Source organism: Oncorhynchus nerka, linkage group LG26 (assembly GCF_034236695.1).
Source record: "Oncorhynchus nerka isolate Pitt River linkage group LG26, Oner_Uvic_2.0, whole genome shotgun sequence".
Classification (NCBI taxonomy): Eukaryota; Metazoa; Chordata; class Actinopteri; order Salmoniformes; family Salmonidae; genus Oncorhynchus; species Oncorhynchus nerka.
The window spans coordinates 2,207,969-2,222,825 of record NC_088421.1 but is presented as its reverse complement, the minus strand read 5'-3'; the positions used below and the strand labels follow the sequence as shown (position 1 = coordinate 2,222,825).

At 41.5% G+C, this 14,857-nt stretch overlaps 1 protein-coding gene across 1 annotated transcript in view; it reads right to left on the bottom strand.

Moving 5' to 3' along the window:
• The window catches only part of LOC115109990 (transient receptor potential cation channel subfamily M member 4-like), a 68,382-nt gene that overhangs the window by 52,886 nt on the left and 639 nt on the right, over positions 1-14,857 (bottom strand). Inside the window, exons 2-3 of the mRNA XM_065011110.1 lie at positions 5,514-5,575; positions 5,103-5,280 (exon numbers count right to left, since the gene is read on the bottom strand). Of these exons, the coding sequence (XP_064867182.1) occupies positions 5,103-5,280; positions 5,514-5,575 (240 nt within the window). The remainder of the gene's footprint in view (positions 1-5,102; positions 5,281-5,513; positions 5,576-14,857) is intronic.

Below are 14,857 nucleotides of genomic sequence, written 5' to 3'. Positions count from 1 at the left end.
CCATTATTCTCTGCATATCCTCTCAAGTACTGTCAGGTTGGATGGGGAGCATCACTGCTCAGCTTTTTTCAAGTCTCTCCAGAGATGTTTGATCGGCTTCAAGTCCGGGCTCTGCCTGGGCCACTCAAGGACATCCAGAGACTTGTCCCAAAGCCACTCCTGTGTTGTCTTGGCTGTGTGCTTAGGGTCGTTGTCCTGTTGGAAGGTGAACCTGGAAGGTGAGCGGGTGGGGTTGGTATCCGAGACGCAAATGAAAAGGTCGGACCCTATGTACGAGTTGTCAACGGCCACGTTGTTATGAGAATGGCTGTAACCTTTCAACCAAATCTCCTGGTGTTTGTGCTTCAAAACGCTCAGTGGCTGTGGAGGCCTGTCAGTCACCACCACGTCCGCATGTGGCAAACTCTTCAGTACCTGTGAACTGAGACGAGGATATCGGTCTGTGATATCGCAAAGTGTTTCACCAGTGGTCAGTTGCTGGACTGAAGCCATTAGTGTCATTGTAAGGGGTGACAGTCCCCCACAAAGCCGAAGGTGTATCATCAATGTTTTTCTTGCTGAGACGACCGCAGTGCTTGCAGAAGTGTCCGAATGGCAAGATAAGTTAATCTCAACTACCGTACTGCACGACTGCAAGGAGGAGGGAAGTTGCTAATTCACAGAGACAGCTGGCTCGAAATCATGAAACTAATGGTCAATTAGGTTGGCTGATGTAATGTGTCGTAATATCTCCTTGGATCGGATTCTGCACCAAGAGGTTTCTAAACGTCTTTTTCCCAAGGGGTGCTTTCGACATATACCCCTCGTGAATGACTGCATTGCAGCTAGAGTTAGGGGAGAACAGTGTGGTCAGTGGAGAAGGCACTGTGGCCTTCCAATCCATCAATGGGAGTAACCGATCCATCAAGTCTGCTCCAAGTAGCAGGGGTACAGTTGAGGCTGGTAACATACACAGGGTGAATGAGTGATATGTCCTGGAAGTGAAGTTTCAGCATGACTCTCAATGTGAGAGGCAAAGTAGTCTGAGGGGCCCCTCGAAGTGTAGTGTCACATCGTTACACTTTTAACCAACGTTTAGTTGGGTTCAAAGCTTTTTTGAGATCATTGAACATTGTTTGAGAGATGGACGATATTGTTGCGCCCGAATCAATTAGCGCATGACAAGTTAAGCAATCCTCCAGGACTGTTTCCAGGTATGGGCGTTTAGATTAGTGTTTAGTGGACATATTCCCCACAAAGCGGAGTGGTCGTTCACAATGACGTGATGTGCCATTTCTGTTCAAGGTGGAAGCAGATCAACTTTTCAAATTTTGAGTGGGCTTGGCTTTAATGAAGAGTTTGACCTTTAACTTTGAAACCTTTGTATCAGAGTCTATAGACAAAGCCTGTGGGCTTGTTTCTTGATCAAGCGGGCCCTGGATAGGGTCTCGAATGAGAGCGGGAGAAATTTGAATTTTACCGTCCTTGCTATGGGTGTTAATTCCTGCGGACTTGGTGTCCGGTAATTCCCCGTCTAGTCCTTGTGACTTATCTTTAACCCTTTTCTCAAAATGTTCTCGCTTTAGTTCTTCAAATAGTGGAACTTCTGGAGAACATTGGTCTACGTTTTGATCGTCCTTCAACCCTTTGTTACCCTTGTGCTCTGACACTTCGTGTGGGTTGGGTGCAGGAACGTAGCGAACAGGTCGAGTGTAGCGGTAGTCGTTTTGATGACGACGTACTTTACAGTTATTTAGACTGCGGAGGTTATTGAAATCGTGGTTTTGTGGTAGAAAACGTTGTTGTGCGTCATCTCTCAACGCTCCAATACCAGATAATGTAATAATTAGTAGAGTTGGATAGAAAACACTCTGAAGTTTCTAAAAACTGTTTGAATCATGTCTGTGAGTATAACAGAACTTATTTAGCAGGCGAAACCCAGAGGACAAACCATTCAGATTTTTTTTTGAGGTCACTCTCTTTCAATAGGGTTTTAATTGGGAATCCAGATTCCTAAGGGACCTTCTTGCAGTTCCTATCGCTTCCAATGGATGTCAACAGTCTTTAGAAATTGGTTGAGGTTATTCCTTTGTGTAATAAAGAAGTACGGCCATCTTGAACGAGGGTCATTTGAAGTGTACTGTTAGATAGAGGCACGTGACCAGAAAGCATGCTACAATTTGTTTTCTTCCTATATTGAACACAGATCATCCCGTCTTCAATTTTATTGATTATTTACGTAAAAAAATACCTAAAGTTGTATTACAAAAGTAGTTTGAAATGTTTTGGCAAAGTTTACAGGTAACTTTTGAGATATTTTGTAGTCACGTTGCATAAGTTGGAACCGGTGTTTTTCTGGATCAAACGCGCCAAATAAATTGACATTTTGGATATATATCGACGGAATTAATCGAGCAAAAGGACCATTTGTGATGTTTATGGGACATATTGGAGTGCCAACAGAAGAAGCTCGTCAAAGGTAAGACATTAATTATATTCTTATTTCTGCATTTTGTGTCGCGCCTGCAGGGTTGAAATATGGTTTCTCTCTTTGTTTATGGAGGTGCTATCCTCAGATAATAGCATCGCTTGCTTGTGCCGAAAAGCCTTTTTGAAATCTGACATGTTGGATGGATTCACAACAAGTGTAGCTTTAATTTTCTATCTTGCATGTGTGATTAAATTAAAGTTGGATTTTTATAGTAATTTATTTGAATTTGGTGCTCTGCATTTTCCCTGGCTTTTGGCCAGGTGGGACGCTAAGCGTCCCACATATCCCAGAGAGGTTAAATTGAATGAGACATCGATATCCAGTTTGCTGGATATCTTAACGTGATCCACGTTTGGGTGTCACCTAATTATTTTTCAAGTGATGTACTGGCGATTCTTCACCACGAGTGATTGCAGAAAGCTGAAATCAAACGGAAGTACAAAAGGGCGGGACTTCCGCCGCGCAAGGCGGAGGAATTTCAACGGGACACAGGAAAAATAAAATACTGTTTCCCTTTGTTAGCTTAGCATCTTGGGCAAGTTTATCCTACTTTGTAAAATAAATCTCACTTCCAAGCACAAAATAGGGCCCCTTCACCATGGAAAGGGGGATTTACTAGTGACGTCTCACATGAACCCATTCGGCATACTTTGCTAGCATTATGTTGACCGGAGCGACACGGTACATAAATACAGATACGCTTGTGGCCTAACCACACTGTCTTAGCGCGGTAGGCGGACGGCTCAGTCACCGAAGAGATCTATCTTATTTCTAACCTTACTGGCTCTGCCCTTGCTCTAGAAATTAGACAGAAATCGTACCGCTTGGCCTTAACGGACTAAATCTGGAATTTACAACTCATTGCCCTAACTATCGGCAGACGACTGGAGGCACTCTTCTTAGCTTGTTCAAATGGAAACACACACAAGCAATATCTTTCTCTATCCGCATACAACAGTCTGTTTGCACAATTGATATATATATAATTCAACAGCAAAGTCACTTAGATTCCTTGCAAGGGGCGTCATAATATGTCGTGTCTTTGGCATCATTAAAGTGAAGACTGTTATTTGATCAAATCAATTCTCTGTAATTATTATTACGTGATTAAACGAATCATGTAAATTTAATTAACTAGGAAGTTGGGGCACCAAGGAAAATCTTCAGATATTTTCATATCTGATCAGTCTTCTAATTAATGAATTATTCCTAACCTCACGTTAGTCTCATTCCAAATGTCGTAAATTGTTGGTTATCTGCACAAACCCAGCCTTTACTATGAATCATCCATACATCAATTGTCTTAATCATTTATTTACTAACTAACTAAATAATCACAGAAATGCATAAACAAACAACACAGTAGACTGTTGGAAAGTTCATCCGAGGGTCTCTCTCTGCTTCCCTGAAGTCTTTTGTGGTTAGAATGGATACTTCAGAGTACCATTCAGAAATGTTCTCTTACGGCGGTTGTCGGGCTTCGCAGGTTGACATCATTTCTAGCTGCAGACTAGTAATTAGTATCTAAGATTTGCTCTTATTCTTTCGGGATCGATAGTCTCAGAGTTGAACCATTTCCAGCCGTGTAGCCAATGCTCCATGTGGTATGGTTAGGAATTCAACAACCATTGCAACCTTAGCTTATACTGAGGTTTTTGTGGTCTAAACTCAACCTGTGCTCCCTCAGTGTCCATCGAGGTACGCGTGGTCTGAAGAGGATTTCTTCAGGAGGGGTTTTTATTCGTAACAATAGAAAAGGACTGTTCCATGACGCCAGATCATGTCTGTGCTCACGAGGGCGGGCCAATGACTTGGTTAAACTTTAAAGGTTTAACATCATATTACATCATTTCACAAATAGTTGAATCTTTACTCATTCATTTTATACAAGAATTAGATGCAAACCCCATAACTGAGAAATGTACATATTCAGAGATATAGTCATGTGTGTTTCCTGTCCTGAGGTCACCAAATGAAACACACTCGTCATACCCGTCCCTTAAGTGTCCACGGACCATTCCCACCTTCTCACAAGTGGACATTTTGTATAAAATCTCTATTTTGGGGATTTAGGAGTTCGCCATGTGAAATCCTTTGTTCTCTCTATGTGTCTCTTTCTGCATGGCCAGGAGGAGAGAGTATCCTCCAGGAATTTATGACCTGAGATAACAGAACCTGGGTGTAGGAGAGAGAGGGGGGCACGAGCTATACCCAAAAAGGGCCACGTCATGCCAATAATATATTTTTTAAGTGATCATTGCTTATTTATTCACGTTTACAGTGTCAATTTCAATCAGGCACTGACGTTATCCACCTGAGAAACACTGGTAACCCAGAAACAGAATTGAAGCAGAAACAGAAGCAATTGACCACTGAGAGTTCTCAAGCTGTGAGCTTTTCACACTTTGATGTCACAATCAGAGCCAATCATAAGCGTAAAAATGCTCACAATAATAATCGATTGTGAAATATTTTACACTGTGAGCTTTTTTACAAGACACCGGGCACTAAGCCAGCTACCTAATGAATGAATCACTCAGCCAAAATACTGACAGAGATGTGTGTGCATGTGTGTATGCAAATGTGTTGATATGTGCATGCGCATACATGTGTGTGAGTGTGTGTTACCCACATGGCTGTGTCTCCTGCCGGCCCCTGCGAACTCCAACTCGCCGAAGGCGTCGGTGGGGTACTCTGAGGAGTGCTGAGAGCTGTCCCACTGGCTGACGATGGCTGCCCCGAAGAAGTCTCCTGTAGCGATGGAGCAGTGTGTCTCCCGCACACCACCACACTGACACAACACCCCATTGCTGACAGGGAGAAAGAGATACACATGAATACACACAGACACACACACACACACACACACACACACACAACCAGCCATAACAGTCAACAAATAACACATAGACACACACACACTGACATCATTTGCTTTGCATGGACTAGTTACAATTTGCATCGGGTAACTGTATTGTAACAATCCTGTAACTGTATTGTGTCAGACAGATGGACCACTCAGTGACCCAGAGAGAGGCTGTACCTTAATGAGTCCTCTACGAACGTGGTGCAAACTCTCTTTTTGATGATCTTGGGGATCCAGCTCTGTGAGGGAAAGAGATTGTCACTATTAGATACTCTTGCTGAACTCTCTAACGTTATATAACAGGCTACAGCCTACAGATGTTGAAGTGTAAGTGAAATAGTCAACATACACGTTGTGATTCTTAGAAAAAAGGGTATTATTTTTTGTCAATGATCTATAACAAAATACTCTGTAATGTTAAAGTGTAAGAAAAATTTGAACATTTGTAAAAACAAATAGGAAAAATAAAACAAATATATCTTAGATAAGTATTCAACCCCCTGAGCTTTCCACACCTGGATTGTGCAACATTTGCCCATTCTTCTTTTCAAAAATGTTCAAGCTCTGTGAAATTGGTTGTTGCCATAGATTTTCAAGCAAATTTAAGTCAAAACTGTAACTCGGCCACTCAGGAACATTCACCATCTTCTTGGTAAGCAGCTCCAGTGTAGAATTGGCCTGGTATTTTAGGTTATTGTCCTGCTAAATTCAACTCGCACATCTGAGCTATTTTTTTTGCAGGTGCATGGTAACAGTTTAATACAATTTGAAAAAATTAAGGAACCCGCACACTGCTCTTGATAGTATCACTGCTCTTTAATAAGCTTTGCGTATCGGCCTTCGTCAGAGCTCTGAGGCCGATACAAAAAGCTTATTAAAGAGCAGTGATACTATCAAGAGCAGTGTGCGGGTTCCTTTTTTTTTCTCATTTCCCCTTTTTTCTCAGGTTATTGTACTGCTGCAAGGTGAATTCATCTCCCTGTGTCAGGTGGAAAGCAGACTGAACCAGGTTTTCCTCTAGGATTTTGCCTGTGCTTAGCTCCATTCCATTTATTTCTTATCCTGAAAAACTCCCCTCTCCTTAACGATTACAAGCATACATGATGCAGCCACCACTATGCTCGAAAATATGGAGAGTGTGTAAGGGTTTTCTAACGAAGAGGAGTAGTATGAAGGATCGGAGGACCAAAACGCAGCATGGTAAGTGTTCATGTTTTTTAATGAATAACGAACACTGAACAAAACAATAAACGTGAAGTAAATCAAACCGAAACAGTCCCGTGTGGCACAGACACTAACACGGAAAATAAACACCCACAACCCAAAAGTGAAACCCAGGCTACCTAAGTATGATTCTCAATCAGGTACAACAATTGACAGCTGCCTCTGATTGAGAACCATACTAGGCCGAACTCAAAAACCAACATAGACTGCCCACCCAACTCACGCCCTAACCATACTAAAACAAAGATATAATAACAGAACTAAGGTCAGAACGTGACAGAGTGGTACTCAGTAATGTGTTGTATTGGATTTCCCCCAAACATAACACTTTGTATTCAGGACAAAAAGTGTATTACTTTGCCACATTTTTTGCTGTATTACTTTAGTGCCTGGTTGCAAACAGGATGTTTTGTAATATTTGTATTATGTACAGGCTTCCTTCTTTTCACTCTGTCAATTAGGTTAGTATTGTGGAGTAACTACAATATTGTTGATCCTTCCTCGGTTTTCTCCTATCACAGCTAGGGCTGTTACAGTGAACGTATTACCACCACACCAGCGGTCACAAGTCATGAAGGCAGTCAAATTCCATGTGACCGTTTAGTCACCGTAAATAATTAGGCTTCTCCAAGCTCTGATTCTGCTGATGTGCATTAGTGTCCTACCAAACTTGAAAATCAAACACTTCATGAGAGCCAATGAGCTCATGTTGCACAACATTTCTATAGGCTATGCAACTGCATGAGAAAAAAGTGTGATGGCCTCTATTAAAAAGAGGAGAATCCCATCAGCTCTTTATACACTGTACATATTACATGTATTACTAAACTTTCTTAATATTAAGCACATTGCTTCTCTTTACTATTAAGCACATTGCTTATCTTTACAACAGGAGTATAGCCTACTTGGCTGGCACGAAATTAACCATGGGAAGAACGTCCTCCATTCGCCATTACAGTCCATTCGGAAATTATTCAGACCCCTTGCCTTTTTCCACAATTGTTTTTCCCCCCTCATTAATCTACACATAATACACCATTATGACAAAGCAACAAAAAAAAATACATTTTGGAAAATGTATTAAAAATAAAAAACTGATATCACATTTACATAAGTATTCAGACCATTTACTCAGTACCTTTGGCAGCAATTACAGCCTTGAGTCTTCTTGGGTATCACGCTACAAGCTTGGCACACCTCTATTTGGGGAGCTTCTCCCATTCCTCTCAGCAGATCCTCTCAAGCTCTGTCAGGTTGGATGGGGAGCGTTGCTGCAAAGGTATTTTCAGGTCTCTCCAGAGATGTTCGATCGGGTTCAAGTCCGGGATCTGGCTGGACCACGCAATGACATTCAGAGTCTTGTCCTGAAGCCACTCATGTGTTGCCTTGGCTGTGTGCTTAGGGGTCGTTGTCCTGTTGGAAGGTGAACCTTCACCCCAGTCTGAGGTCCTGAGTGCTCTGGAGCAGGTTTTTAACAAGGATCTTTCTGTACTTAGCACCGTTCATCTTTACCTCGATCCTGACTAGTTTCCCAGTCCCTGCCGCTGAAAAACATCCCCACCGCATGATGCTGCAGGTTTCTTCCAGACGTGACGCTTGGCATTGTCGTGGAAAATTATATAATTAGTCATGTTATCCCGTGTTTAACTGCTTAAATAATAGTCTCTTGTTATATAGTGCTTTTTCTAAACGTGTCTTTGTGTGACTTAGTCAGAAGACTGGGCATATAGCTCAGATCCGTTTAGGTGCAACAGCAGCATGTGAGACATCCCATGAGTTTACTGTAGGAAGTCAGCAGTATAAAACCTTGCAGAAAGGAGCACATTATAGTGTGAACTGTGACAAAACGCAGTTATACTTTTGAGCCCTCGTGCTATCAACCTCGGCTATCTTAATCTGCACAGACAAACCAATTGCCCTTTACACTATGTTGCGTCCCTGTTTCCCCACATCTGCTAAACTGCCTTGTAGACAAGAGGTTGTACTTTTTCTATAAAAGCTGAGACCCAACTATGTTCGTTGGGCCTTAACTATGCACTGTTGCAGTGCATGGTTAACTGCTCCATTTTTGCTAATCTACAGTCTCTTCTTTAGAATTTCCCCCACAATTTCAGGCCAAAGAGTTCAATATTGGCTTCATCAGACCAGAGAATCTTGTTTCTCATGGTCTGAGAGTCCTTTTGGCAAACTCCAAGCGGGCCTTTTACTGAGGAGTGTTCTCCCTGGAAGGTTCTCTCTCTGTTAGAGTGACCATCGGGTTCTTGGTCACCTCCCTGACCAAGGCCCTTCTCCCCTGGTTGCTCAGTTTGGCTGGGCGGCCAGCTCTAGGAGGACTCTTGGTGGTTACTAACTTCTTCCATTTAAGAATGAATGGGGCCCCCAGATAGCATATGATAGAAAAATGTGTAGAATGGCAGGAAACTAGCTGTAAAACTGCAAAAAACATTCTCGGCCTCATTACAAAATGTGAACAAATGCCTGAGATGGCCCACTGGACACACACTGGTTGAATCAACATTGTTTCAACATTGAACCAACTTGGAATAGACGTTGAATTGAAGTCTGTGCCCAATGGAGTCCTATAAAACAGCAAAAGCATAGAATTGCAGGACATTTGCGTTTTCCCTTCCACAACAGATGTAGGATTTGTTTTTAAATGTAATCTCCTTTTAGATTACATTCCTTTTAGATTACATTTTAAGACAGCAAAATATGTGAGGACCACCAGAATCAAATAACTACCACAGTCAAGGACCTCCAATATGTAGACAACTGTGCAATTATCGCTCACTCCAAAGCAGAACCCCAAACTGCCCTCAAAAGCATCTCCGAAGCATACAAGAGCCTGGGACTGAGCCTGAACTTACAGAAAACAAAAAGGTGCTCCACCAACCTGCCCAAGGACAACCACCAAATCTGATAGTAACTCACGTTGGAAAGGGAACCACTTGACAACGTGGAACACTTTGCTTACCTTGGCAGTCACCTCTCACAACGAGTCACCATTGAGGAAGAAATACAGATCAGGAAATGCTGTGCCAGCACAGCCTTTGGAGAACAGACAAATCACGTGTCCAAAAACCACAACCTCAGAACCAACACGAAACTCATAGTGTACAAAGGCTGTCAGAATCCCAACCCTCTCTATGGCTGTGAGACGTGGGTGACATGCAAAAAGCACATTCGAAAACTGGAGCGTCGACAGCAACAGTTCTTGAAGAAAATACTGAACATCAGGAGGGAGGATCGACGGACCTGCGTCCTGACCCAGGCCAACATCCCAAGCATAGAATCCCAAATCAACTCCGATGGACAGGACACTGCCCAAACAACTGCTGTACTGGCAACTGGCAGGGGTGAACACAAGGGGGCAAAATAAAAAAGGTACAGACATCCTTAAAACCAACCTCAAAAAATGCAATATTAACACAACAAACTGGGAACTCTACACAAAACAGAGCCACATGGCAACAATTTACGCACCAAGCTACAATAGACTATGAGGACATCCTCACAACTCTGGCCAATGAAAAACTACACTTCCCTCCCCTCCAACCTCACACGCAGCGTCTGTAGATGGGTCTGTGGCTCCAGGATTGGCCTGCTCAGCCACAGCAGGACCCACAACAAGCAAGCCACCTAAAAACAACCTGTGAAAAAAAATGATCCTCCACCTCGAGGGATTGCTGATGACTGAATAAAAGACATTTGATAACAAACAACAGCCACACATGAATCATTATGTCACCAGAATAAGATCCTCAATATTTATTGGAATGGCGCATCAAACTCATCACCGTGCATTTTTGCCAGGTTCATAACTTATTTCATCTGTAGCCTAATAAACTGCATGCTTTCCCAAGGCATAGTGGGAGGACCACACAACATATCATCACGTGACTCCAAGTTAACTTCAATATGATGGTTACTAAATCAATATTGGCGCATAAAAGGCGTTTTCTACCACCATTTCGCGCATAATACATTTGACCGATACAAAAAAGATCCCACCATGTCGAACAAACAAATTGTCTGTTGACATTTACGAAAACGCCCCTACATTTCCTGTTTCCATCAACCCGGTCGTGACTTTTTTTAATGCGTCAGGTACAGTAATTCACCCGGATGAAATGGTTGAATGGAAACCTGGCTAGTGTCTCTTTGTTTGCTCTCTTGAAGATGTCCAGCCTTCAATTGCTTGCCTCTCCTTTGTTTATTTTTCTTGGCTCAATGACTTTCATGCATAGTACCATATATACCAGCATGTGGGCTATCATGTCTTATTGTCACAAGTTTAGTTTGTGAGAGGCTGCATACAGACAACATTTATGGGCCAACTGTTACTCATAACCTACATTTATGGTCTGTAAGTGAATGAATGAATGGACATTTTATTTTTTGATTCACAGACAATGATTCATAGACAATGATTCACAGAGATAATTCTTCCAATTTTCTGTGCAGTGCGCGCCGCATAAAGAGTGAAAAAGATATCAATACATAATTGTAAATAAGGTTATCCGAGCAATAATTATAACCCTAGGGCAGTAAAAAAAAATATATATATATATATATATATATATATATATAATCCGGATAAATGAAATGGAAGGCGTTTAAACCCAATCTAGCACAAAGGGAAGATTTAAGTGTGAGACAGGCCTACAATCTATATAAATACCTGCCATTTGCTTTATAGGAGCTAATTCTTTTTATAATTTAATTATAGGTTGCACTTTTTATTTTATTACAGGCTTTATCTAAAAATTCCGCGAACGGAAATAGACAGAAAAACTTTTCAGTTTCTACTCATCACTCACCACACAATGCCAGAGTATATCTGGTGGGCTTTCAGGAATAAGGACAAGGGTATATCGTGGTAGAAAGGGCAATAGATGATAAAATCTATTTCATTCTCTATTTCTTTGAGGTCACAAAAGTTACATAGTCTTTCCTCTTCCATTTCACAATTACACCGACCTGTTTTAATATGCAGGAGCAATATCCCTGATCTCACCTGTTTCAATACGCAGGAACAATATCCCTGATCTTACCTGTGCACATAGCAATCTCTTGCTTTTAGGTGGTTGTATATAATATCGCTCACACAGAAACGCAACCTTAATGAAACAAAAGGTTCACTATTTGGGTTTATGATTAATCCACCCATATCTTTCCGTTTTGCATCATTAGTTGTTTTTTTAAACAGCATTGTCTCTCTTAATTTGATTTTCATACAACTGTTCACAGTCCAACTGTTGGAAAAGGTCAGACATTTCGGTTGCCCATGCTCCCCCTATGTAGATCCCACCTGGCTATTCTGGCAATTGGCATATCCAACAGTCTATTCCAAAGTCTCACCATACACACCTTCCATCTCACCTCACAGGGTTCCCAGCCCATGTCCCCAGTTATTGCAAGTATAGGTGCAAACTTGTGGATACTTACACTGAACAAAAATGTGCAACATGCAACAATTTCACAGATTTTACTGAAATACAGTTCATATAAGGAAATCAGTCAATTGAAATGAATTCATTAGGCCCTAATCTATGGATTTCACATGACTGGGAATACAGATATGCATCTGTATTCTCAGTAGGGGCATGGATCAGGAAACCAATCAGTATCTGCTTTGATCACCATTTGCTTCATGCAACGCAACACTTCTCCTTCACATCAGGGTGCTGATTGTGGCCTGTGGAATGTTGTCCCACTCCTCTTCAATGGCTGTTGCGAAGTTGATGGATATTGGCGGAAACTGGAACACGCTGTCGTACACGTCGATCCAGAGCATCCCAAACATGTTCAATGGGTGACATGTCTGGTGAGTGTGCAAGCCATGGAAGAACTGGGACATGTTCAGCTTCCAGGAATTGTGTACAAAACCTTGTGACATGGGGCCTGCCTTATCATACTGAAACATGAGGTGATGGCGGCGGATGAATGGCACGACAATGGGCCTCAGGATCTCAATGCATTCAAATTGCCATTGATAAAATACAATTGTGTTTGTTGTCCGTAGTTTATGCCTGTCCATGCCATAACCCCACCATGGGGCACTTTGTTCACAATGTTGACATAAGGAAACTGCTCGCCCACACTGCCATCTGCCCAGTACAGTTGAAACCGGTATTCATTAATGAAGAGCACACTTCTCCAGCATGCCAGTGGCCCTCGAAGGTGGGAATTTGCCTGTCAGTTACCACGCCAAACTGCAGTCAAGTCAAGACCCTGGTGAGGACAACGAGCACGCAGAGGAGCTTCACTGAGTCAGTTTCTGACAGTTTGTGCAGAAATTCTTCAGTTGTGGCAACCCTCATCAGCTGTCTGAGTGGCTGGTCTCAGATGATCCTGCAGGTGATGAAAACAGATGTGGAGGTTCTGGGCTGGTGTGGTTACACATGGTCTGCGGTTGTGACGCCGGTTGGACGTACTGCCAAATTGGCTTATGGTAGATAAATTAACATTCAATTATCTGGCAACAGCTCTGGTGGACATTCCTGCAGTCAGCATTCCAATTGCATGCTCAAAACTTGAGACATCGGTGACATTGTGCTGTTTGACAAAAATGCACATTTTAGAGTGACCATTTATTGCCCCCAACACAAGGTGCAACTGTGTAATGATCATGCTGTTTAATCAGCTTCTTGATATATCACACCTGTCAGGTGGATGGATTATCTTGGCAAAGGAGAAATGCTCACTAACAGGGATGTAAACATTTGTGCACAACATATGTGAGAGAAATAAGCTTTTTGTGCATATGGACAATTACGGTGAACTTTTATTTAAGCTCATGAAACATGTGACCAACACTTTACATGTTGCATTTATATTTTTGTTCAGTGTAAATGATAACAAACTGCTCTGTTATTGACATTTGAGATACTTCTTAGCACCCCAAACTCCTGGTGAATAGTCATTGTCAATAAGTAATTGTCACAAGGGTTGAAAATGAAGTTATTCTTGTATCCAAATCACCACAGGAATTCTGTGCCATTTATGATCAATTTACAGTTGTGCAGATATATAAAAAATATTTGCCAAACACAATGGCCTTTCGCTATAGCCCTGAGTCTGTAGATTTTTGGCAATGAATGTAAAGCATCTGGCATAGACGAATGTAGGCTATATCAAGATTAGGTTACAACAGGTTTGGTGGAACTGTAAGATCAAGATTAAGTTACAAAAAGTTTAGTGGTGCTTGTAAGCACTTCTAGACTACTGAATTTCAGTCATTGGTTAAAGCGATTGAGGGAATTATATTTAAATGACAACCACAAGTCAACTCGCATTGAGGTGACGTGGTCACAGACTATTTACTGCAATTTACCTCTGGTTGGAGAGTTAAGGCAAAAGAGCAGTAACTGATCATAGAGTGAAACTGAGAAAAAGGACCTCAACGTTTAAAAAAAATTGTAGGCATATCATTGGAGATGTGGTCATCTGTTGTCTTATTATGAGATTATTTTTTATTCAAATTGACATTGACGTGACCTTTGACCCTAGACTGCAGTTACTGCCTTCTTGCTTGGTACACCCACTGGAATACGTTTCCATTACCTTTTTTGTTTTGTTTACACAAACTTGTTTTCATATATTTATTTGCATGTGGCTGTCAGTGTCATATAGTTTGATACTTGTATCAGCAAAGAACAATAAATAATACCAAGGTAAACCGTAGACACTGCAGCCCAACGCTCAGTGAAACCAAGGTAAACAGTAGACACTGCAGCCCAACTTTGCAGTTACTGCCTTTTTTATTGGGTTCACTGTAACTTTTTGCAGTTACTGCCTATTTTATTGGGTTCACTGTAACTTTTTGCAGTTACTGCCTATTTTATTGGGTTCACTGTAACTTTTTGCAGTTACTGCCTTTTTTATTGGGTTCACTGTAACTTTTTGCAGTTCAAATCAAATCAAATGTATTTATATAGCCCTTCGTACATCAGCTGATATCTCAAAGTGCTGTACAGAAACCCAGCCTAAAACCCCAAACAGCAAGCAATGCAGGTGTAGAAGCACCAATAAAAAAGTTACTGCCTTTTTTATTGGGTTCACTGTAACTTTTTGCAGTTACTGCAAACATGACTCCCATTTTCTCCATAACACAACACAATGGAGGCAGGATATTTGTCCACATTATAAAGCATGTATTTAATGTATACAAGTGTAAATAACCAATGTTTGACAAAAATGTGCATCTAATGCTGTTTTGCTTGCTAGGGCAGTCAGTATAGGATAGGCTTTCACTCTCCCAGCTAGTCTATTATGTTTTGATGTCTGTTTTAACA